Source organism: Anopheles aquasalis, chromosome 3 (assembly GCF_943734665.1).
Source record: "Anopheles aquasalis chromosome 3, idAnoAquaMG_Q_19, whole genome shotgun sequence".
Classification (NCBI taxonomy): domain Eukaryota; kingdom Metazoa; phylum Arthropoda; class Insecta; order Diptera; family Culicidae; genus Anopheles; species Anopheles aquasalis.
The window spans coordinates 61826674-61851048 of NC_064878.1; the positions used below are offsets into that span (position 1 = coordinate 61826674).

General features: G+C 47.6%; 4 protein-coding genes across 5 annotated transcripts in view; 2 read left to right on the forward strand and 2 right to left on the reverse strand.

The window, feature by feature from the left end:
* Positions 1 to 12383: 12383 nt before the first annotated feature.
* LOC126578150 (MOB kinase activator-like 4) lies at positions 12384 to 13720 on the forward strand. The gene is made up of 4 exons (XM_050240454.1): positions 12384 to 12476; positions 12702 to 12865; positions 12948 to 13157; positions 13221 to 13720. Exons 1-4 carry the CDS (start codon positions 12417 to 12419, stop codon positions 13453 to 13455), a joined length of 669 nt encoding a protein of 222 aa, XP_050096411.1. The 5' UTR covers positions 12384 to 12416; the 3' UTR covers positions 13456 to 13720.
* A 297-nt stretch (positions 13721 to 14017) lies between these two features.
* The window catches only part of LOC126578145 (ribonuclease P protein subunit p25-like protein), a 25935-nt gene continuing 15577 nt past the window's right edge, over positions 14018 to 24375 (reverse strand). The window contains exons 2-3 of the mRNA XM_050240449.1: positions 15435 to 15766; positions 14018 to 15369 (exon numbers count right to left, since the gene is read on the reverse strand). Coding sequence (XP_050096406.1) covers positions 14745 to 15369; positions 15435 to 15712 — 903 coding nt within the window. The 5' untranslated portion in view covers positions 15713 to 15766 and the 3' untranslated portion in view covers positions 14018 to 14744. The remainder of the gene's footprint in view (positions 15370 to 15434; positions 15767 to 24375) is intronic.
* Positions 19816 to 24375, forward strand: part of LOC126578128 (tyrosine decarboxylase) — a 6734-nt gene continuing 2174 nt past the window's right edge. The window contains exons 1-4 of one of the 2 annotated variants that reach the window (XM_050240420.1): positions 19816 to 19945; positions 21308 to 21724; positions 23285 to 23355; positions 23439 to 23675. In XM_050240420.1, the coding sequence (XP_050096377.1) occupies positions 21358 to 21724; positions 23285 to 23355; positions 23439 to 23675 (675 nt within the window). In that variant the 5' untranslated portion in view covers positions 19816 to 19945; positions 21308 to 21357. Of the gene's footprint in view, positions 19950 to 21307; positions 21725 to 23284; positions 23356 to 23438; positions 23676 to 24375 lie in introns of both variants that reach the window. The other variant, XM_050240419.1, reaches the window with a different exon arrangement.
* Positions 24307 to 24375, reverse strand: part of LOC126578160 (protein YAE1 homolog) — a 9351-nt gene continuing 9282 nt past the window's right edge. The window contains exon 2 of the mRNA XM_050240465.1: positions 24307 to 24375. This exon is cut by the window's right edge and continues 313 nt beyond it. The gene's annotated coding sequence lies outside the window, so the exon portion shown is untranslated.

The following is a 24375-nucleotide window of genomic DNA, read 5'->3' on the forward strand; positions in this document are numbered from 1 at the left end:
TACCGGAAATGGTGTAACTCTCGTGAGTAACAGGAAGCGTGAGTGACTCTGACGGGTCCTTTTTCAAGCTCTCTCTCCGGTTCTGGGTACAATGGATTCTAGGTCACCAAAAGCCGAAGCAACAAGCTACAGGTGAGCTCCATGTGCTCCCCAGAAAGTGTAAAAAGGACTTATTAAAACGTCCAGGCCAAACCGTCAACCAGCACAGTAATGCAGTGATGGTATTTTGCTGTCTTGAGGGTCAACGAAGCGGCACAAAACTATTTACGAAATCAAAGTCACTTACTAGAAACTACTCACAGTGGACCATCGGTGCGTTAAATGGGGTTTTCCGACTCCTAATGACTTCACGTAAATGGGTCACTGTTTTCGGAGGCAACCTTGAAGGACTCGAAGTCGCAGGCCACACCACAGGTGTGTTGCATTCCCACACCTTGCACCACAATCGCCTCCTATCCCTGGGCACAGTTCCAGGAACTCATTTCGGACCGTTAGCTAGCGGTGGCCATCACCACTTAGTGATTAACATGTCCCACCACACCACCACGATGCAAGGAATCACGATGGAAGGTGGAGGTGAAAATTACTTTTGAAACAGAACGAAATGAAAACAAAAAAAGGGAAAGCTTCAACACATCCGGAGAAAGGAAGAGGTATGCACCCTCAGGAAATCATTAAGCGCTAAATAAATAATCAACCCGGAACCGGACCGCTCCGGCAATGGGGCCGTTTTCCAGTATGTCTTCCCGGTACCGGGACGAAAGGACGAAATGCAAATGAAACGATGGCCGGTCCGGAAGGTATAATAACCGCTGACACGGCGCAAGTGAAATGGTCATCATCACAAAAGGAATCACGAATCATAATCGTAAGACACACCCGGGGGAGCACCACTCGTTCGAGCCCCTTTTGTTGTGGCAAAGGGACAGGGCCACAAAGTGCTCCCCACGTCACTGGGGCCAGCGGTGGTATGCGTAAATTGAACACACTTTTTACAACACTAAACGGCCACCGTGTCGTCATCCTTTGTGTGCAGGGGAGCACCTGCAAAACATCCCATCGAACCGCCTGGTGGCCGATTCTGGAGCAGGATGACGCAGCAGTACTTGAACGAAGTACCTCTTCCTGAAAAACACCCCTTGGAGAACACCACCGAGTGTGCGGTTGATTTAAAAGCCCCCATTGGCGTTTATTGATTTTAACCAAGGGTCGGGAGGGATGCCTGGAACAACGTAATCCGGATTGAGGTGTCACAGGATTCGAGAGGCTCACGCTGCTGGCGTAAAGCACCCAGATGTTGTTTGTTGCTTGTTGCTGTCGGAGAAGGGGCATCCATCCGGTAGGATGACTCATTTGACCACCACTTAATCGCCTTTCCTGCGCCATAAGAGGCGATCCTTCGAGTAGCAGCTGCGCCACACCATCCAAGACGTGGCAGACGGGGTTGAAGGTTATTAAATAGGAGGAAAATGTGCTTCGGCGTTGTGGTGCTTGGCCAGTCGGTTAACCCTCGATGTCGATCGAACCGAAACGTCTCAATCGCCTTCCTCTTCTCCACGGCACCGCGCTTCTTTATCTGAAAACACTCTGTGAACAGGCTGTGTGGTGCTGAGCAGGTGTGTGTTAAGGGCTTTTCCAGCACAAAATTATGATCAATCCATATCGCGCTACCGGGACCAGGCATTGCAGCTTCATCACCACCCAGGGACGCACCGAACAAAGGCATTCCACAGGTTGATCCTTCGGGAAAGTTTTTCTTCACCATAGCGCCACAGCGCGGCTGAGAAGGGGAAAGAGACCAATAGATGGCCTCGGTCTCTCGGTCTCTTTGGCCTTGTCCACTTCAGCATCAAAAGGCCATCCTTCTGCTCTTTCCTGTTTTAGATTCGCAGGCAGTTTGTAGACAGTTTCAAAATGTTATCCCTAAAATTAGTCTACTTCATTAGCCCCGAGTAGCTTCTTCCTGTGGTTTCCAACCGCTTCCATTTACATCAATCAAGGACTAGAAACCACAGACCTGGTCCTCCGCTAGAGAGGGCACTTGGGTTTGGTTCAACCTTTTTTCATTTTAGTTTTCCATCGAAGCGATGGCAAGCCAAGATTTGACTTTTTACAAAAATCAAAACGCAACCACCAACATCCGAACTATCTGATTCATGGCATGCATTTTGTGGTTATGGTAGCTTTCCTTATCAATGTTAATTAATGAGTTGGCGCTGAGACAAACAAGAGCATTCCATTTCGAACAAACAATGCGAGATGCAGCAGCGAGCAGGAGATTGTTTAGCTTCACTAGTGCACTAGCTAGAACGAAAAGGAACTGGGGAAGCTCATTCTTCATTATTTATCTCAAAATAATGAAACAACTTTTCGGTGGTACGCCAGCTCTCAAGCGACAGGACGACGCCGGTTTGCAGTTAAGAGATGACTGATGCCTCTAAACTACTCCGTCCTTGCTGCTGGTGCTCAAGGCGTATCCAGTGCGCATCACCGATAGAGACACTCTTGCAGTCAGCAATGGCTTCTTAAGACACTCTGCCAAACCAACATTCAACGGCAGGCAATTGTTCTCCGGTTACGCCGGAAGTTATGATATCCTGTGATTCCTTCTCACACCGGTCCGTCCCCCATCATTTGCATCTTCACAGAAGCTGCATGTGTCTCCCCGGTGGAGAGGAAGGAAAAACTTTTCCTCAATCCAAGCACACTCTGAATAGTCTGCAGGACGCATCCTTGCAGAGGAGTCGTCGCACAGACAGAGCATGCTTTGCGTTAAGTTTGTAGCTCACTCCAGATTGTTTCTTCCTCGCCCGTCCACCACCATTGCCAACTAGATTGTTAACTCGATAGTTAGTAGTTGTCCGAGAGGATCCATTCGTGGTGCTGGTGTTGCTACACAAACAACATCCAAGACGCCGTGGAAAAGAGCTGCTTTAAATGCGTCGACGAAAGCAGAACAACCGAATGCCGAAAATGCCAAGGAACCGGACCGAATGTTAATGAGTTTTGGCCCCAAATTTCATTAAAGAAAACCATTTCCCGTGTTTTGTCTTCTTCTTGCACAAGACAAGCGCTTCTGGTGTCTGGTATTTGGCCGGATGGAAAACATCCGGCATTTTTCTTTGAGCTTTTTCTCCGCTTCCCGTGCTATGCTGGTGGTGGTCATCACCAGGCCACCCGCCAGTAATGGATTATGAAATTATGCATTTAATTTCGTGTCGCTTCCCCCGGCCCAAACAAGATGGAGATGGGGTTTTGGCATCGTAATGCAATTTCAAGACATTAACGCGCACGCAAAAATGGGAGAGAAAATCGTGACGAAACGTAGAGGTAGCAAAGGGAAGGGTGGTGAGTGAAAAACTGATAAGAAAGTGTTGCTCACCCAAAGAAGAATGCGGTGCTCTGGGAGGATTTTTCGCTCGGGCGTCGTGCGAGTCCCTCCACCAAGGTCGGTCTTTCACCGAGCAGAAGCGCACGGAGCTTTCGTCGGAACACAAAACATTTCCAAGATAATAAATGGCTTCGCTCTGGCACTTCTGCTCGTGGGGTGCGGTGAACAACGATGCAATACATTGTTGCTCCAGGATGGGTTCCAGGGGCCACGATTCGGAACCAAACAAATCCAACTAGTGCGTCGGGATCGATAAATCATGTCCTCGAAGCGTCTTTTAAAGACGAAATACTGTGGCATTAATTAAGCTGCAACCAGCTGAGCATGAGTTTGAATTCCTTGCAAAACGAGCACCCACCTTGACTGCACTCAGCCATCCCTTCGGTGATTTCAATTAACTTTTTCTTCTTAAGAACCCCCGAGGATGGCTCCTCGGACCCCCCTTACAACAGCTATTAGCAGCAGCAGCCGCCCTTTGCATTACCATTTGTTCCACTCTCCAGCAGCCGGCATGGAGATGGAGGATTGCTTTTCTTCTCAGCAAATTACTCCTATTATCAGATGACACCATTCTGTTCGGGCCAAGAAGGATTGATTCCTTTAGCGCATCGTTGGATGCTGTGCACGTCCCTCGGCTGTCCAACTTGCCGAGGATTCTGGGCTGAAGGATTTCTAGCGTTCGACCATCGATCCGACACGATGGTCCGGTTCTTCCAATCCTTGGACATCGAAGCGGAGGGAGTAATTGAGTGCCGGGGGAGGGAAGCAGAAGCATCAAGTTGCAGAAGACCAGACCAGCTAGCCAGTAAACTTTGCACCACTTCCCGCCAGATCCTTGCTGCCCCGTTTCGCACACCATTTGCCAGCGTCGTCCTGGTCGTCGTCGACAATTCGTCGGACTCTTCGACAATCTTCGATTAGAGCCCCGCAAACCATGGAGCTTGAACTAACACCAGGGGCCGTCCCCGGGACCAGCAGATGCAGCAAAGCGCAAACATCGTCGAATAAAGTAATTACATTCTCATTTCGAATGGTGGATAAACTTTTCCGAGCACGTACCACCACCAGCTCCAGCTCGAATGGATGGACGGACGGACAAGTCCAGTCCTCCGTCGAAGACGTTCTTGACCGGGACGTGTGGGTTGCATCTCGAGGCGCCATCACGTAAGAACCGTTGGTGGTGGCGTTGGTGCTAGTGCTGATTGTGATATTACTTTTCTTGTCGCTACTTCTTGCCCCGAAACCGTTTTACGGGGCGACGCGAATTGACGCGCGAACGGGGGTCGGTAGCCAAGTGATCCTTTGTCCGCAGCCATGCTTACTGGCACTTGCTTCCAAACAGTAATGGTAACGTTGGAATTCTATGAGGACTGCTACCTGACTGGCAAAGGTGGAATGTGTCGTACGCAGGGAAGTGATAGAACGTTCACCGGAGATCGGTTTAGGGAAGATGCGACAAAAACCTGGCATTCCATTGGCCCACCCACGAAGGGGGATTCTAGAAGTGTTGTACGCCATCAAGCATCGAAAACCGACGACCGAACGACCGACAGTGTACTAACACTGGACTGTTGTCTTCCTCGATTTCGAGGCCTTTTTTGTGAAACTCCCAAAAACGATGTTTGCTCGCTGAGCTGTTACTCTCTGTCATCTCACATCTGTGTTTGCTTCCTCCAGGAACGTAAATAGTTGTTGTGCCAGCTACAGCGAGAACCCAAAGGCGTCCTTTTTCCGAGAAGATAACCGAACCATGACGACTTTGGGCCACAGAACATCCTTTAAACCATCTTCAAACCCTCTTTCGGATGACTTCGACAAATGGTACCATCCCGGTCGGTTTCTTCCTCGTCCAAGCACTCGTTCCATGATCTCTAGCAAACGTCGGAAGTCAACTAGCAACCCGGAACTAGCAGCTATCTCCGGACAAAATGGCTCACCAGAGAGCCATCCTGCCGTCCCCGTGCTCCTAACGAGCTGGTCTGACATCCTGATATGCTGCTGGCTGGTGCTGCGGCACAGTACGGTTCCCGAAACGAGTCGAGGCTCCGGTGCATGTAATGGGAAGTGTGCACATGGTGCAGTTGTTCACGAAAAAGACGCTCCACGGAAGCCGGTCCCTGACAGAAAAAGGGAAGAAAGCATGGAGAGGAAAACAAATTACCACTCCGCGGAGCAGGAACTCGAAACTTATCTCCCGGCTTTTTGTTTTTAAGAGGAGCAGATTGTTCTTAAAAGTCAAAGTAAATTGACGATTCAACAAACAGACTGAGAAGGTAATTCCTTTAAAGAAAGGAGTGAGTATTACGATCTGTCTGTCAGTGGATGGTGCTATCGTTATAACACTATCTCTGCGAGCATCATATCAGGATTCTCCACAACGACAGGACGATGTCACATCATGCCCTGGGGTACTGCAGGTGTTCACAAAGCAACGCATGCCTCGATGCCATGGAAGATGATGGTTACAAGCAAGAGCTCTCGTGTGGGTTGGCTTTCCGTTGACTCAGTGTCCTCAGCAATACGCTCATCTAGTAATCATGAGCATATGGCCCACGGCAATTGATATACATCACTGGAGGCCCTTCGACAAGCACCGCTTGCTAGGACCTGTTGCTTTCAGATTGCCTTGGTGAAGCAACAACAGCCGTGCACCTGGCATGCTTTCCAGCATTTGAAGCCATAGCTGCAGGAGTCATTACACCGAAAGGAGTGTGAATATGTGCAACGTGTGCATATTCAACACCTCATTAAAACTCATTTCAAATTCTCGGTAATCAGCTTGCCAGTCGAGCGTGTCATTTGATTTGGTTCCCGTTTGGCGCGACGCTCTGTTCAACACCATCGCGCTCATTAACTTCAGCGGATCCAGTACCAGTTCGAGTGTGGAATGTCTTGGAGACGCCTAAAATGACCAAATACATTCCAATGCTATGACTACAAAGTACAAAAGACTCGGCCAAGGCGAGCTGGCCACATTAATGCAGCAAACCTCACCCTCCTCACACATAAATGCCACAGCAATTTGCTTTAATCTAAATGCTAATCAACACCGGCACGCGGCAATGTATTGCAGCCGTGCGAGGGGGACCGGGAAAATTGTGGGAAATGAGGAAAAATTAAATAGCGGAAGCTGCCGTGCGCTGGGCCCACTGGTCGCGGGTGCAATGGCGTGGCGTGTTAATAGGTTTGCGTGTAGAAAACGGAGTACCACACTGCTGAGCTGCCGCTGAGTCCTGTCCTGTGTCCTGTGGCCTGTGTTTCCCGGGGGCCATTCGGTGGAAAGTGCGGTGCAATTAAGTGCGAGGTGAATGTCAGCGCGTGGGGATGTTGGTTTTCCTTCTTATCACGCTGACCGCGCCGCGCTAATATGTGACACCAAAAAGCAGACAGGGAGGGAAAGAGTTCGGGGAGGGTCTTAATGCATGCAAACTGTCCCTCGGTGCTGGTTGACATCGTTGGTGGTGGTCTGTGTGACCTTAGGTGCACTAATGTGGGCTCGGTAGTATTTTGTATTTCTTGTGGCATTGCATCAAGCATAATATTGCTCCCGTGCTAAGTGCAATGCAAGCAACAATTTACTAGGAACGCAATAAAGTTCCACGCAAATGGTGTTAGCTAGAAAGGAAAAAAGAACATTAAATGCTAAAATGTTAGAACGACACAGAGCAATCAATTCATCAGCATCGAAGAAGGTAAAGGATAACCTATGGTCGATGGTTTTTAGCAGCAAAATTACATTCAAGTGGTGCAGAAACGACGAAAGTTAGATTTTATCAAAAGAAACACTCCGAATGTCTCCTAGTAATTTATGCTAACATCCTGCAACCGGTGCTATAGCATGAAGATGAAAAACAAACAAAAGATCAGCTTGAGAAGGCATTTAACATGACTTCGGAATATATTCGAAATTCAGAAACAGTACCTTTCATTCGCAAAATCGAAATAGGGCCGAAATGCAAAGCAAACAACGATGATCAACAGAGCTTTACCATAAAGTAACAGATCACAAACATGCCAAAAGCATGAAGCGTGAATACACTTTTAGTGAACCTGTTTCAATATTTCTCCTAAAAATTTCAGTTCGATCAAAAAACATCTTTAACTAATGTTTTATCCATATCTTGATTGTTTCATATTTTTTTCAGCTATCTAAAAACCAACATTCAATGAATTCAATCACATCGCGGACGTAACCAGATGACTCAGCTGTTAGATCGTTAAGCTGGGACTGGGACGACGACGAAGGGTATTATCCGCGATTTGGGTTCGATTGATTGGCACAGATGCGCATCCCTCTTTTTGCTGGTGCTCAATGGAACCGTACCTGGCACCGCGAATGATCATAAAAATCAACATAACAGGCTTACGATACCGGCCCATATAACTAAGGATAATCCCGTAAAACCTTGTATCAGCGCAAAGGGTACGGCGGCACGTGTTGCTCGTCATACCTGGTGCTTCACTCTGGCGCTTTTGTTCTGGGATCCGTCCATTCCTGCGGACCGGTAGGCTCCATGGCCGTCTGTCTGGCTGTCTGTCTGTCGGCATAAATATTCAATGTGGAAACCATAGACGGAAGCACATGAATCACACCGTTACATGCGTAACATACTTTCAATTAAAAAACAAACCAGTTGGTGCATTGCTTCCTATTGCTGGCGAGCTGGCCAGGTGGAAAAACGTTTTTACTCGATGGCATCCATCGATGGTGATGGTGCAGTTGTCTGGAAAGTGGAACGATTCCCCGGCGAGAGCCATTTCTGCCGCTCCATCTAACATTGACGATGGAGCAGCGATAAGGTACACAGTAGTCGTTAGACGAAATGCTGATGCAAGTGAATTACTCCGGAAAACCCCGTTTAAAACCGTCACAAATCCCGATTTCAATCACCACCATCACCACGGTAAGAACCATGATAACGGTACTTAATTCGTTTATCCAGCCCCAAACTTTAGACAATGGATGAGGAACCAGTCACGCAGCACAGCGAAGTGGCGCCTCCAACCCCCCTGTCTCCGCACAAAAAGGCTCAAAAGTGTTTACAGTCTCCTAGTAGCAGACTCGCCGTTAATCCCTCTTTAAGTCTGCCGGAGGTCCACTTCAAAGTTGTTCAAAGACTGGCTTAGCGTCCTGGCTCGTCCTGGCGCGTGTTCCCGGTGAAGATGTTGAGGTTCGGTTCGAGCCTCTCCTAGTGGGGCTAAGCAAATTAAGATAATCGTTTATTTACTCAAACCTAATCTAATCATTCGATATGCTGTGAGTGAGTCCTAAACCAACAAAGCACACACAGGAGAGGTGCGAACAGGATGTGCGACAAACATCGTTGCCTTCTTCGATCTGCAGATAGAAGACCCATAATTGGGATCGCCTGATGGGTGCTTTGTGTTTCAATCAAGCAAATGACCATCGGTTGATGGTTTTAATGGTGTAAATTCACCGAAGATGATGCCATTTCCGCCAGCAAACACCGGCGCTGCAAAAGATCAACTATGCTTGCGAGTTTCTTAATGTCCAACGGGATTAGATTACATTTTGAAATTACAATTTCTTCCGTGGTAAAGCAACGGTTTTGCAATTTACAGACGCCGTACTGGTTTGTGTTGTAAAAATCGATTGAAACTTGTTCCGTGTACGGTGCTGCTTCAACTTTCTCGGTTGCGCATCTGTAAGGGATGTTCTGTTTGCTTCTGTTCTCGCCGTTGCAACGAACGAGTTCAATTTCATAATTAGCTCCAGTGCACGTGCACCTCCTATACAACACTCCCGCTGGTAAAAGTTATCTCGCCGCGGGAAGATTAAACATCCAGCCCGATGTAAGCCAGCGGTCGCTCGTCAGCTGAGCTGCTCAACTTCTCTCATTACATTACAACACCGCACCGTTGCAACGGGGATGCACCTACGTTCTGGTTTAAGCAAGGACGCTGCCTGTGGTTCGTAACCGTTCAGCTGAACCTGAGGTACATGCAAAAGCATTGCCGAACACGTGTGCTAGCGACAAAGGGCTTGGTTTGATCCTATTTAGGTTGAGATCTTTACGAACTGCAACTGTGAAGCTTTCCAGTTAGTACACGTTTTGTACAAGAAGGTTGTACAACATAAAAGAGGAAGTAACAAAAGAGAAGTCAATTCAAAGAGTCAATTGTATGAAAATCCAAAGAAATAAACGATACTTGGAGCGAACGAATAATGTAAGAGCCTAAGCAGTGTCCAGCACTCGTGGACAAAATGAATCCCTAATGGAAAATTATCTTAACGCGTCCCCCGAATCGCGAAAGATGTTTGATGATAGCTCCCAGGGTTTGGCCAGACCAGAGGGCTACTAAATACGGTGCAGAACTTTTGGAGTCATCCCCTTACCCAATCCTATAATGCCAAAGACAGACCCAAAGTGGATCTAATAGGGAGATGGAGAGCAAAAAAAAAGTCCACGGATGGTCGCTTCATCGCCGGAAAGTTCTCGTGGGAACCCGGAACCTGGTCGATGGGACACCCACAAAAAAAGATAGGCAGCCCATCCCTTCCCCCCCCCCCTCCCCCCAAAATAACACGTTGAGGAATGGGACCGACGGGGATCGGTTCCGAGTTCGACATCGTAATTCGATCCCAGGGCCGATTGGATGCCGGGGAACCGAAAAGTTGAAATTACTTTCGCATTACTTTGAAGAATGATACATGAAAGTGACCATTACCGCCGTGACGCGGTACCGTCTAAAAAACCTGGGCGGTGTGTGGGCGATCGGTGATGTGGGGATCAGGATCAGAAACTAATTCTCCCTGTGACAAACGAGATGAGCGAAGTTGTTAAGCCACTAATGACAAAGACAGGACGACGGACGATGGGAGCGATGCATGCAACAGGAAAACTATAAGCAGCAGGGAAGAAACAGGACACCAGTCGCACTCCCACGTGGCGTTGATGCCAGTGTGGGATGTAGGTGTTCGGTGGTCTGGTGTAGGATTTTTTCCGATTAAAATTAAAATGCATAAATCAGTTACCATTCCAGCGGCACTCGATATAACGACTCCCACGCGGTTATCTATAAATAATAAAAAAAAGTTTATTTTATCTTTCCATTCACGTGGAATGGATGCACGCTCCATTCATGGGTGGTGTTGTGGGTTTGAGGATTTGTTTTCCATGGCTTGCTTCTGCCTGCTAGTTGCTAGGTATAGAGACTTAAGTTGGCTTAATTGGAACGGTTGCTGTCCACTGTACGCTATCATAGTCCAAAGGTTGCATAGCTGTTCGTTGAATTACATTCCTGGTTGCTATTTTTAGCACAGGGCAGTTCCATCGAAAGGATGGTTTGTCTAGGGTACAAGAAAAAAAGGCGATTCTCTCCTTCCAAGCCATCTGGAGTCTGAAATTAGAACAACTGGAAACCAAACATCGCATCATCCAGCACAGGAGGCTCGCGCTTCCGGGGTAGCGGAGCCGAGTGGTAGCGGTGAGCGGTGGTTCAAAGGATTTTCCACAACTCCCTTTCGGTCCAGCCGATGCGCCTGACCAGCTTTTCATTTCCTTTCCCATTGATCCGTAACTAATGACTGCCACTACCACGCAGTTCCACGCGGGGGAAGAGCAGAGAAAAGAGAAGCGGCTACCCTTATTGTAACCTTTTGACCACGCGTTTCTGCTGGGTTGGAGGTGTAGGAATTTAGAAAACAACATAAGCACCTTCCTTCCTTCGGCACAACAGCTGGATGTTTGCTTTAGATCCGTGAAACGAAAACACACCCGAGAGGGGCTGTGGAATAGTACTTTTGGAGAGCAATTTCGTGGCAGTACAAACGGATTAAAAGGGGTTTCAGTGGTATCATGTTTTGTGTTGCATGACAATAAAAAACTTAAATCGCTGGGTCGAAAGAATTTCAAGGTAAATTAGGGGATCCATATGGATTGTCTGCATGTTTTAGATGCGCATACTAAATGTGCATTACCTGGTGTAGTAATCTTCTGCTTTGTAATCTTACTCTTTCAGTAAAAATAACGAAATTGTCTCATTAAATCGTTATTTTACAATTTGATATTTGAAATATGCTTTTCGCCGCGGTAGCTCATCGCTCGCTAGAGTGAAGTAAAAACGCAGATACTGGATACAAATAGCAGTAAAATGTATTACAAGTTAAAACCTCATGTGGCGATATCACACCCAATGAAATTGTAGAACCAAGGATGTGTTAATTCAGTTATTTACCTATTTTATTTGATCATTTTAGAACATCCTTGGCGAAACTTCGCTCAGAGCAGTGCTGCCAGTTTGCCCACCGAAATGCGTTTCTTTTGAACTGCCCTTTTCGCGTGTGAATTCTTGTATAAATTTCATTTCAATAAACACTCTACTAATGAAAAGGTAGGAATACATGAAGCGTAAACTCTCGTATAAACTAAGAGTGTAATGCCAAAAAGATTATACTTATGTCAAAAAGATTATAGGCCCGCGGAGTGTAAATCCGAGCGTAAAAGCAAGCGTAAACTTAGCACCAACATGAAGCGTAGCGTTATGATGGATTCAATGTTCTACAATCGCTAATATACAGTAAAAACATCTTAAAATATTAAAGAAGATGTTCAGAAATCAACTTATCTCGTCGATTCATATTTTTTGTGGCCAAAAACACATGTAATTGATGTAATAGCATAGTGTAATTGCAGGTGCACGAATGTAATTGCATTTGACGTTTCGGTATAAACTTTTATGCGATTATGCCTGCCACTCGAAGCGTAAACTTTTTGGCATTACATTCTGAGTTTATACGAGAGTTTACGCTTTATGTATCGCCGGCTAAAGACTTAGCAAAATGGTATTAAAAATAGCCAAACAGAGAGAACTAGGTCTTGCAATTCCTCGCATTAAAAGGGCACCGTTAGTACATAAAACATACACTCTGACTGTCAAAAATAAAATCCAAGCTGGCGGAGATAAAATGGCGGCCTATGACTGAACCTCGTTATTCAACACACCTTGGCAGGGCGCCTCCAATCGCCAGTCTCGAAAGAAAAGGAAAAAAAGGAATTTCAACATGAAGATGGCTGACGGATCCACAATTTTGCGACGAAACAGACCCGGAACAAAGGCAAAGGTTCGTGTATTTTACTCACAAACCGACGGAAAACGGTTGCCAAAAAGTGTAGCTACAAGCGGGTAGTGTTGGTTGGCCGGATCCCGGGCCGCGCTCGGCCCAAAATCGACCGTTTCTTCCGGGGGCTCCGCCGTCGTTCCGTTGTTGTTGTGAAAGTGGTCCTCCTTCCCTAGTTGTGTGTGCATAATAATCGATTTCCGCCTGTCCGTCTCGACGTTTTTGTAGGATTTCTCCAACTGGCCCGATGAAGTGTTCGAAGAGATGGACAGCACCCTCGCGGTGCAGCAGTACATACAGCAAATGATCAAAAAGGATCCCTCGAATGTGGACCAAATACTGACGATGCCCGACGGGCAGGACGAGGGCGTGTGGAAGTATGAGCATTTGCGGTATGTACCAGTGGGCCAGCGAAGGACGTGAAGTGGACGAAAAAGGAGTCGATTACTTAACAAAGTCCGATGCGTCTTGTAGGCAATTCTGCATGGAATTGAACGGGCTAGCGGTGCGGCTACAGGCGCAGTGTTTCCCGGCCACCTGCACCCAGATGACGGCCACCGAGCAGTGGATATTTCTGTGTGCTGCCCACAAAACACCAAAAGAGTGTCCAGCGATCGATTACACTCGCCACACGCTCGACGGTGCAGCGTGCTTGTTGAATAGTAATAAATACTTCCCCAGCAGGTAAGTGTCCCCGTTCTGGCGCCACCACTGCCTCCCTATTTCATAGTCTTCCTCCCAAAACAGGGTTTCGATTAAGGAATCATCGGTCGCGAAGCTAGGGTCAGTGTGCCGCCGAGTGTATCGGATTTTCTCACACGCCTACTTCCATCATCGGCGAATATTCAATGAGTTCGAGGAGGAAACGTCGCTCTGCCTGCGTTTCACGAACTTTGTCACCAAGTACACGCTCATGTCGAAGGAGAACCTGATCGTACCGATCCCGGAGGGTGAGCTAACACCGGGAGAAAGTGAAGCTTAAGATGGAGGCGCACACCACCGCCCACGGTAGCACCATCATCATTATCCTGCACCAATCATCCTCATGTGTACTCACCAAACACCGAAACCGAACCGAAGGAAAGGTCCCCTGGTCAAGGAGAGGAACACGACAACCTGACAAGCGGGAAGTGACGTTAGATGGTCGGATGATTTCTTCTGAAAATGCGAATTTCACTTTCCTTTAGCATTACATTATACGCTCTCGTTCGTAAAAATATATTTATATTCTTTTCACATCCCATTTGCCACCCAAAAACCCTCTCCGATGTCCGCTTTAAGTTACTTTCCGTTTGTGTTAAACTAAGGCAAAGCGAGAGGAGTTTACCGGTTGCCGGTCGTTCTAGGTGGACTAGCGTTATTCGTGCGGATGGGTGAGATACGCGATGTGACGGAGCGGAGACGATATTACAAAAAAAACAACAAAACAAAACGTAAAGGTTAGACCGCGTGAGCGAACACACATTAAACAACGGTGGAGTAAAACCACGTATATATATAAATATGAATGTATAAATAGTGAAACTATTGTTTAATTACAACCACATCCACACAATAAGAGATGCCGATATGATATGGCAGATAAGAAGGGAGGGGACAGGGGGAAGCGCCTGCTATAATCGAACCCTCGGTAACATGGAATTTACTCGAAACGTGTACGGGGAACGGAGCAGATGACCGAAACTGACCAACAGCGTGTTACATTCAGGTTAACGATTTAGGATACCCTCTATCATTGCGGACGTCCTCCAACAAATGAGAAGCAATAACGAGGAACCGCCGCGTGGTGCGCGCGTATTTGATATTCCTTTTTGAACTGTGTTTACGTTAGACAATCGCGCGACATCGCTCTAAATAGAATCGGAATTTATCTTGATAAGTTCAAATCCCTTTCGATTGCGCCTTGCGTGCTAGAGAGAACAGGAAAATCCAGAACCCACCACCACCAAAGCCCTAACACGAGAGTTCTAGGTGTGAAAAATACGTTTTGCGCGTTCCACTTCACTATGCATTACTGCCTCTCCCCCTAGAGGGCTCCCTGGCTGGGAGTAGCCGTACCTATCTCACTACCGGGGAACGTGTATCGGAATCCATTCGAGAGTAAGTGAAAAGAAGGTGCGCAGCTACTACGGACAAAGTAATAAATTATCTAAATAAACAATTTCGGATACACTACCTTTAAAAAACGTTCGCCTTCTTTTCTATGACCCCGGAGGCATCCCTTGTATTTGGTATCTCCCCTTCCACAACACGTGATCCTCGAGCCGTGCTCTAGTCGCGCTTCTCCGATGGGCCATCGCTCGTATCCATCTTTTCGACACTTTCCCCTGTCTCCTTTCGGTGTTCTCTCCGATCCCGGGACGGTCCGGCACCATCGTTGCCATCGTTCAGTTTCCGTCGGTTGCCGTCTTTAGGTTTTCCGGACTTTTTCTTCGAACCATCTCCACCACCACCACCTGCGCCATCTTTTGCATTCTTCCCTTTACCAGCGGATGTGTCACGCCGCCGCTGCTGCTGCTGCTGCTGCTGGCCATTATTCCTCGATGCACCATCTTCATCACCATCGTCACCCTGCCTACCGTTGGCGTAGTGTCGGTTCGGTTTCTTCGTTAGCTGTGGTCCCGTAAAGAAATTTCCTTTTTTGTCTCCCTCCCCACGGGCTCTACGTTGTCCACCTTGCTGCTGCTGCTGAGGACGTTTCCGTCCTCCACCCGGCGTTCCTGGGGCCGTGTCTGGGGCAGTCAACAAGAATCCGGTCTGCGATTTAGAGTGCTGATAGCCCGGTGTTCCCGGATCGATCGGATCCAGCGATGTGAGGATGTGTATGCAGGGAATGCTCCGCTTGGCCACTATCTGCTCCAAACCTTCCTGCTGTGGGTCCCAGAACTCTTCCACTCTGCGGAATATCAAACAAAGGAACATTTAGTGAACTGGTCATACCGCAAACGCTGAAGAACCTACTTTCGATAGCAGATCCGTGTCACCTGGTGCAGCTCAAAGTCACGCTTCAGTATCTCTGCGCAGCTTATCGTCTTTCCAACGCCACCATCGGAACCACTCCACACGACCGATCGGTGACTGCCATCGGTAAGCGCTTTCTTGGCGTACTCCGTAAGATTGCTCACCATCGAACCGCCCTTCACGTGCATCCACAGGAATTGCTCCGGCAGTACCTCGATCGGGATTTGCTCCTGCGACAGCTCTTGCTCCACATTTTTGCCCTTTTTGTAGTGCATCATCCTGACGGCTGACGTCGACCTCCTCTACTACGCACCAGTCCTCTGTCGATGGAGCTGTGAATGTGAGAAAAGAAAGACATGAATATAGAAGAGCTCTCAGACATTACTGGAGGATAAAATCGATCGAAAGTACGCCACGCTGCTTCTCATTGGTCTGTGTGGTGGGTGGTCGACAGTTGAATGTAGAACGCATGGAATGTACCGATGGAATGTTTCCAAGCATTCCAACCATCCCAAACGGGCGCTCATTGAACCCTTTTTCATCAGTAACCATCAGTAAAGACATTGTGGTTGTGGTGCTGGTCAGACCAATGAATTCAGATACGGGATCAGCGTGTGTTGTAGATTTCATCATTTTGAGCGATCCCTTAACAAAATGGCAATCAATTATGTTTAAGTAAATTTCCCCTTAATTATAGATGGCCATGGCAGCCTACTGGATTGCTATGCGGTATCATGCAGACCTTCTGCTGTTCTCGTGCGTCATTTCTTGGGTTGAATTCCCAAAAAACAAAAAGAATTAGATCACAAATTGCTGGATGATCAACGGCGCTTCGAAGCGTTTTAAATGCCGACGACGAAGATGAGCCTATCGCCGCGAGGATGGTCTGATTCAATTGAGATGAACGGCTTTTCGGTCGATTCAATTATTCAATCGAGCATCGTGCAGCGAGCAGCGGGTGTCAGGAACTGCGTCATTCCGATGTCAATTGTTTGTGGTCCCATTTTAGACACACTGCTGACGGCAAAGAAATGTTTGAATAATTTGAAGACCTTAAGGAAAGAAAAAGCGGAACAAAAAATGGCACAAGAAACTAGAATGAAATACACGACATCATGTGCGGTGTTCCGAACCGCAGTGTACAGTCGGTTAGCTACCGCGACAAGGAGTCGCGCGTGCAAACGATGTTTAATTTAATTGATCGAAACCACTTCGCACGTCCGCAGAAAGTCGAACCACGATGAGCCGGAGACGGAGATAGCGGCTCATCCTTCTACCCATCATCGCGGAGAAGCAGCGGCAACGCGCGACAACTTCCAGCGATCTGCTGCGACTGACAGCCAAGTAGTGTGTCGGCGGATGCTAACGCCTTTGAGACGAGCAGCGAGCAAAAATCATGATGCTCAAGGAACGTAGAAGAAATCGAAGTGAAATGTCTTTCTCGCGTTCGATTTGCCTTTGCCCATAGAAACCGCTCATGCATGATGGTGCGGCATCATCATTCTCATCATCTTCAGCATCTCTGAGCGCCACAAACAACCCATTACACCCGGCGCATACGAGAAGGCACCACAAGGAGCGAGAAAAGTGCGAATTAATTTTCTTTCAAACAACCACCAATTCCTATCCTACACCAATTGTGCTACACCACCGCGAGAACGCGCACCAGCTTCCCATCATTTGGCCATCATTGTTCTGTTAGCCATTCGCTTGTCTGTATCCTGTCACGCCACTTCCCATGACGCTTATGCTCAGATCCATTCATCGACCATTTTACCAATATCCTGTTCCTGCCGCGAGACAGAGAGAAGTGAAGTTTGCTCCAAAGGGGACACGCGTTCTATTGGATCTTGCCAGCAGAGTACGCAGAAGAAATAGCGATGAGATGTCCCGCTAGACGCTGGCACTAGAAAGGGGAGGCTCCTTGTGGGCTCCAAGCACTCGGTTTGCGCCAAGAAGTTATGCGGGAGGCGTGAAAGAATTTCATTCAGAAATAGCCGCACCGGTGTCCCTCTTACCCTCCCCGGTTTATCCTTTTACCTTTTATGTGGGCTACAGATTCCGTCCGATTGCCTTTTCTTCGTGACGCCACAACAATGTATGAGGTTGGAATGATTTTGTTGAAGACAAGTTCTTTTTTTTTTATGGAAACTAAGACACGTAATACCAGGACAATTGCTTTACATAACCTCTGCTTTCCTTGTGACAAAATGCGACAGAATATGAATACGATAAAGAACGAAGAAATTGAGTAACCACAAGTCCAGGCGACGTTGCGGTAACTTTGGTCTCTTTGGTCGCATCGAATGCTACAATGTTGCAATCCTTACGAGAGCGACATCGACGGTGCCCGGTAACTTGTATGATACGGAAACGAAGAACTCTTGCAAGCGCATCCAATAAAGAGTGTATCGAAAATTAATGAAATATCTTTAATTGAATTATAAAACGTACTCCACTGGAAGAGCTGGATCCCATCATCATCTATCAACAGGTTAATTACAGCGGGCGTCCTCGGTGTCAATGGCATAAATTACGAAGAAGAATAACCGATAGGTACCCCCTTACGCCCTCGAAAGTTTATGAAATCTGGCTGGCTTACTGCCTGGCCTGGCCTGCCCTGGCCTGGCAGCATGATGATTGATGGTGTCAATCAGCTGCCAGAGCACCGATCGAACCACCTCTGCCTATTTTTGCGCAGGAATCGCGAAAACGGTGTTAACGCGACACACAATAGGGCGCAGCCCCTTCGAAGCCTCGAAACTTGACATAATAAAGTCCAGCCAACCTGTGGCAGAAATACAGGATTTTAACATCCGAATCCGCGGTAAATGGGCGAACAAGCTTCGGTAAAATTCCCCAGCCCGGAGAGTAGCCGAGGAGATTTAATGAGGGTCTTGCACTCTCAACACAACAACAATAACCAATTTTCACTCATACAGTCGTCGCGTCGTTGTAAAATGATGAAAAAACGAACGGCGACCGCATACGCCCGTTCGTTCGTTGATTTATGAGCTGGTGGGTGTGGGTGGTGGTGGCCAGTGGTGCGGTACAGGTGATTGAAAGTTAATTGATTTGATCGTGTCGAGATGGGAAAAAAAACAAAATGCAAAAGGTGGAGGGAATGGAAATCATAAACGTGCTCGCGTGTTGATGCTTCGCCGGATGAGAGGTCGAGTTCACTGTTGACCCTTCGCAAGATAATTTAGAGACAATAAAAGCTACTGCTATTTGCTTAGCAGATGATTGACAATTCGTTCAAATGTTCAAAAAATAAGATAAATTTCATAAACACTTAACAAAGGATCTAAAATCTCATTTTAAGGATTCAATCTACAACAAGCTGCAAGCGTAGTAAGCTATGGATCTCCAGCATCCGAACAGAGAGCTTCTTCTGCGTTCTTTTGTAACACTCAAAATCATACTCCGTTTGCATGTCAGCGGTTCCTGTGATGGTACTGCTCTGCTGTAAAAAACCTCGGGCCTAAGGCATTATGACGTCAATGAAAAAAAAAACCGCAAATCACTCGGCGCAACCACCGACAACGGTATCAATGGCAGGATGGCTAGTGACTCGGGATGCTAAACATCCCATGGTCCTCCCCTTTTATCCACCCATCATTACTGAAGAGCTGAAAATTGTTTTCCAACAAAAAAAACCGCTTCCCAACAAAACACAACAAAAACAAATAACAAATTACTGAAGAGCTGAAAATTGTTTTCCAACAAAAAAAAACCGCTTCCCGATAGGATATCATTCCCCAAGGGAGAGCAAGCAAACGCAGCAGAGAACATTCTTTCGATCGAAGCCGATCGATACGGTTGCCGCCACCGTCGTCATAATCCTTTTTCCACTTTGTTCCGTTCTTCTTTTTCTTACTTCTGCGTAGCCACCGTTCAGCCACGAGAACATCATATTCGTGCGTTGGTTGGTCCCACTAGTTCCTGTCTGCACCGTACCGGTCGCATACGGATCGGTAGCGACCGAATATGGGAGTACGCATCGGAATGTGGCATCCGAAGTGCTGGTGCAAACGCAAAAGTCCTTCTTCTCGTGATTCCCGGTACACGGCGCTCGGTGCACAGAACGAGATCCGAGAACCGAAGTGTTAACGAGGAAAGGATCTGGTTGACAGCCCAACCGCAAGGATTCGCTAGTGCGCGCGCGAGACGAGAACACGCTGATTATAGAGCTAGAGGGAGGATGATGTTGATGATGATGGTGATAATGATGAGCGATGAAGGACACGGCAACAGGATTGGTGGCTAGTGGGTTGGTCGATGCGTACGCACAGTGAACCAGAAAGGGCGAGAAAGACCGAGTTCGAGCCCGAAAGGATCTATGCTGACCGGTAGGACGATTTGTGGTTTCAGTTGGTATCGAGAACTCGCACCGTCCGGTTCGCAGCACAAGGATCTCCTTCCTTTTTGTTCAGCTACCGTTCTGTCCGCAAGCACAATCAGGATCAGCAGTCAGTGAGGGAAAGGTGTTTCCAGTGAAGCAACAAGTGGTAGGTACGGAATGATTTTGATCATCGCATTGAGGTGATAAAGTGCCTTTGTGAAATCTGATCAAGTGTAGTGATTCTCATAAGTTGAAGGAAAAGCAAAGAGTCCTTGAAATTCCAAGCTAGATGAGTTGCATATCTTGTATATCATAAAGATACTCATAGTGAGGTTTCGAAACAAAACTGTGCATGACTTTGGATGATGTGTTTGATAAATACAATGTGTTTTATTTAAAAAAATCAAAAACGATTTAGTGATGAAGAGAATAATTATCTAGTGCACATGTACTGGTCACCATGGTACCATCGCATCGAATTCCAACTTTATGCACCATACTGTTATGTGATCAGTGTTTAGATTTACTTTCTGACGTAATCCATGCATGAGTTATCTACTTCTCTAAATAGACAGCGTTCAGAAAATTGTAAAACCCAGACATGAGACATCTCTGTTACGCAGTTAGACCGGGGGTGACTAACGGTTCCAAATAGTTCACTATCGCGACGGCTTGGCCAGTTGCTAGCCGTCGGAATTAAACTAGACACTATCAAGAAGGTAGCATGCTACCTTCGATCTTCGTTGATCCCCCCGTCGGCACCCTGTGTGCTTTAAATGCATCAAGAACGTTGACCGCATCGCGTAGCATTCCCGCAACGCAGTCCGCGCGTCAGGCTGGTTAACTATTTACAATTTCCAATCTCGTGGCCGTAATGGACCGTTTACACGCTACGATTTTGATCGTACAATCTGGTTGGACGATCTGGTTGGACAGATAAATTTGACAGCTCTCCGAACAAAACCAGATTGGATGCGATATCGTTGCAAATAAAGCAGCAGGGCATTATTATTGGTCCAATTTACATACATTCAGGGGCGTTGTATGAAATTTGATTTTTTTTTGTTGTTTTATTCTAAACCGGACACGTTTGTTGTTGTTCGTGCTATTTTTACCGAAATTGATTGCCCTTTACGAATGTTTTTGGCGAGTAAAAAGTAAAGATTATTGTTATCGCACGAGATCGGCCGATCAAAATCGTAGCGTGTAAACGCTCCCGTGCGATTTCGATCTAGATCGTCCAACCAGATTGTACGATCAAAATCGTAGCGTGTAAACGGTCCATAAAACTGCCACTGCAAAAGGCCTATAAAAAGGCCGCCAGGCCCGGGCAGCCCATTACGGTGTGTTGCATCAGCCGGTCACCGGGATTAATGGGCGTCGCCGACGACGACGACGTGGAATTTGCAAATTGTTTACCGATTAGAATATTTTCTCTCCAAAGAACTCGATTGCGCAGTGGCCGCGGAATCCGCTTGACAACAAACAGTGTTGGTTAATCTACTTTGTCTACTTTGATCACTTGCAGAGCGACGATAGGACGAATTGCATCCCGGAAGGTGAGCTGCCCTGTGAGAAATGGATAGTAAAGAGTTTCGTCGCCGTGGTACCGAGATGGTCGAGTACATCTGCAACTATCTCGAGACGCTCGAGCAACGGCGCGTTACACCGAGCGTTGAGCCGGGTTACCTGCGGTTGCAGCTACCGGATGAAGCGCCGGAGAACCCGGAACCGTGGGAGAGCATTATGCAGGATGTGGAGGATAAGATTATGCCGGGTGTGACGCACTGGCAGCATCCTCGGTTCCATGCGTACTTCCCGTCGGGCAACTCGTTCCCCTCGATACTGGGCGATATGCTGAGCGACGGTATCGGCTGCATCGGGTTCTCGTGGGCCGCCAGTCCGGCCTGTACTGAGCTGGAGACGATCGTACTCGATTGGTTGGGTAAGTCCGCAGCGTCACAACCCCCGGGCGACTTAAGACGTCATATCGGCGAAATTAGGGAGGACCAGTGCCGGCCATGACTGGCGTCGTGACTCAAAGTCAAAACCACCACCCCGTACCCGTAAGAGACGATGGACCAAACCTCCAACGCTGGTAATGGTGGAGCCGCATGAATGAATTCGAGTATTTTTAGACACAAAAACTTTCGGGGGCCAAAAATAGCGTCTCTCGAAGCTTGTTTTGGGAGGGATGGTGGGAGGAATGCGTCGGAACCAACACAAAATCGCTCCCTTCGTCTTCTCCATTTCATCACCGCCCTCTCCTGAATTCCTCAATTATTTTAAACAAACATCTTCATCGTTTGTCGACAAGCGGCTACAAATTGGAGCCGACGGAGCCGCCAGAAAGACCAGCGACGGAGAGTGATATCGAGCGTAATTGATTCAGGCATCATGGATCATAATAATAAAAGCGGCAAACCGATTCAGCTGCTGATCAAGTAATTTATGGCCATGATGAGGCAGATTTATGATCACCATTCGTTCTCCACGTGATCGAATTACATTTGATGGACTTATGGCGATCATTGGGAAAGAGTTTACAATCTGTTTGACAATTTCACGGTGAACTAGATCTCGCATAATTAATTCCAAAGCCTCACATAACTTCACACATGCTTCATCAACTTTGCGAGTGCCTTTCTGCAGTTCTAAAGCCAAGGAGCCGCGCAAGGCCACATAACATTCCTCCCCCAAACCGAACTGAACCGAAGAAGCACAGAAAATTCCAAGGAACGCGTTTCGCTATTGAGTTGAATATGCTGCTCCAGGCAACTGCCGCCAGCAGCCTCCTAGGGAACGAAGCGTGGATCCTCGGATGCCTTTTGTAAGCCAACGTGACGACTCGGCGGTGCAAAAGGCTGGTGGTCGTAGCGGCATCTCATTACCATAAATAATCGATGATAGAATGGATGCCAGATGCCCCACCAGCGAGCACGAACGTCGAGACACGGCAGAGGACATATCCTGATGATGATTTCTAATCCCCATTCCCCTCAGCAGAACTGGCCTAGTTCTTCGCTGGTGTCGCACGTTGTAAATAGCAGCGAACGAGGCTTGTTTTGCTGTAAATGTTACAGGGAAGCTGATGAAATTTTAACCACTTGTTACCCACCAGAGAGGGAGAGCGAGAGAGAGAGAGCATTCGCCTTCCGCGGGCCTGATAACTGATGGCGGCGGCACGCTGGCGCGAATGACAAATTGCATGTTAATTAGATCAAAACCATCCCTCCGGCTGGGTGGGTTTAGAGTTTTCCGTTGGCCGCTAAATGGGTCGATCTTAATCTTATCATTCTACCCACCTACTAGCAACAGGCGCGTTCATTTAATCTTAAACCAACGGCCGCAGCGTGAAGCGACAATTGAATCCTTGTTAACAACTATCACCAACTATCATAATCACATCCTTTTCCTCCCTTAGAGTATTAACCCCGTGTCGAGGCGTTAATTAAAATGCAGCTACTAATTACAAAGCGGCATCTCTTCTGTATCTTGCCCACAGGTAAAGCAATAGGGCTTCCGGATTCATTTCTGGCCCTCAAACAGGGCAGTCGCGGTGGTGGCGTCATACAGGTACGCGATTCCGTGAATCCGTTTATTATTATCGCTGTCCACAGCATCTCTTAACGCCATCGTTTCTGTCGTACGCCCTTTAGACGTCAGCCTCGGAGTGTGTCCTGGTGACGATGCTGGCCGCCCGTGCGCAAGCTATCAAGTATCTGAAGCAGCAGCACCCGTTCGTCGAGGAGGGCCACCTGCTGTCCAAGCTGATGGCGTACTGCTCGAAGGAGGCCCACAGCTGCGTCGAAAAGGCCGCCATGATCAGCTTCGTGAAGCTGCGTATCCTCGAGCCGGACGAAAAGTGTTGCCTCCGGGCGGACACCCTGATAAAGGTAGGTCGGGAAGCACTACCACCGCTGCTACCAAATAAGGGTTCGAACGATGATGGGCCACGGTATAAACAAAGCGAAGGACCGAAGCCAAAACAGGGAAATCGATGTCCGAAGGTGGCCTCGTGCGGGAGAGTGTTTGTCTTATTTTAAGACATCTTCCCGGATCGTGTGAATCGTAGGGGAGCAAAGGTGGAGGTGCCGAAAAGATAGTAGCTGCCAGCTGCTGCTGCTGCTGCTGCTGCTTCGACGCCCACCACTCCCGTCGATGGTTCGATTTTGGAGAAAGAGAGTTTCCATTTACTGTAAACAAAACCCACCAAACACGCGCACGTTACGTCCGTCACCGTGAAGCGTCGAGGTGTGACTCACGAGGATGTGCCTGGGATAGGAAAGTAATCAGCAGATGTTGTTGGTACTCCGGTTGCACCTCCTCGCACCATTTTCGACCTAGACCGGCGAGAAAAACGGAATATCTTTCTTCGGAGCGAAGGTGTTGTGTTTTGGTTGAAAGAGTGTCAAAACATGGCCATGGGGAGTACAACAGAACCTCCTCCCCTCCTTCGTTCACACTCGCCGTGGCGCAATAATCGATGTGATTCATCTTTCTGCTTGTGGTTTATGGTAGAATCTATTTATCCTTTAATCGATTTTTTATTTTTAACGCTTTCATCTGTCCTGAACCGTAATTTTTAACGCCTAC

What these genes read in the sequence shown, in the direction of transcription:
- LOC126578150 (XM_050240454.1), top strand. Translation starts at nt 12,417, where the DNA reads ATGAAGATGGCTGACGGATCCACAATTTTGCGACGAAACAGACCCGGA. An exon ending in GACCCGGAACAAAGGCAAAG is followed by an intron (nt 12,477 to 12,701) that starts GTTCGTGTATTT and finishes ACGTTTTTGTAG; the next exon opens with GATTTCTCCAACTGGCCCGA. An exon ending in TGGAAGTATGAGCATTTGCG is followed by an intron (nt 12,866 to 12,947) that starts GTATGTACCAGT and finishes TGCGTCTTGTAG; the next exon opens with GCAATTCTGCATGGAATTGA.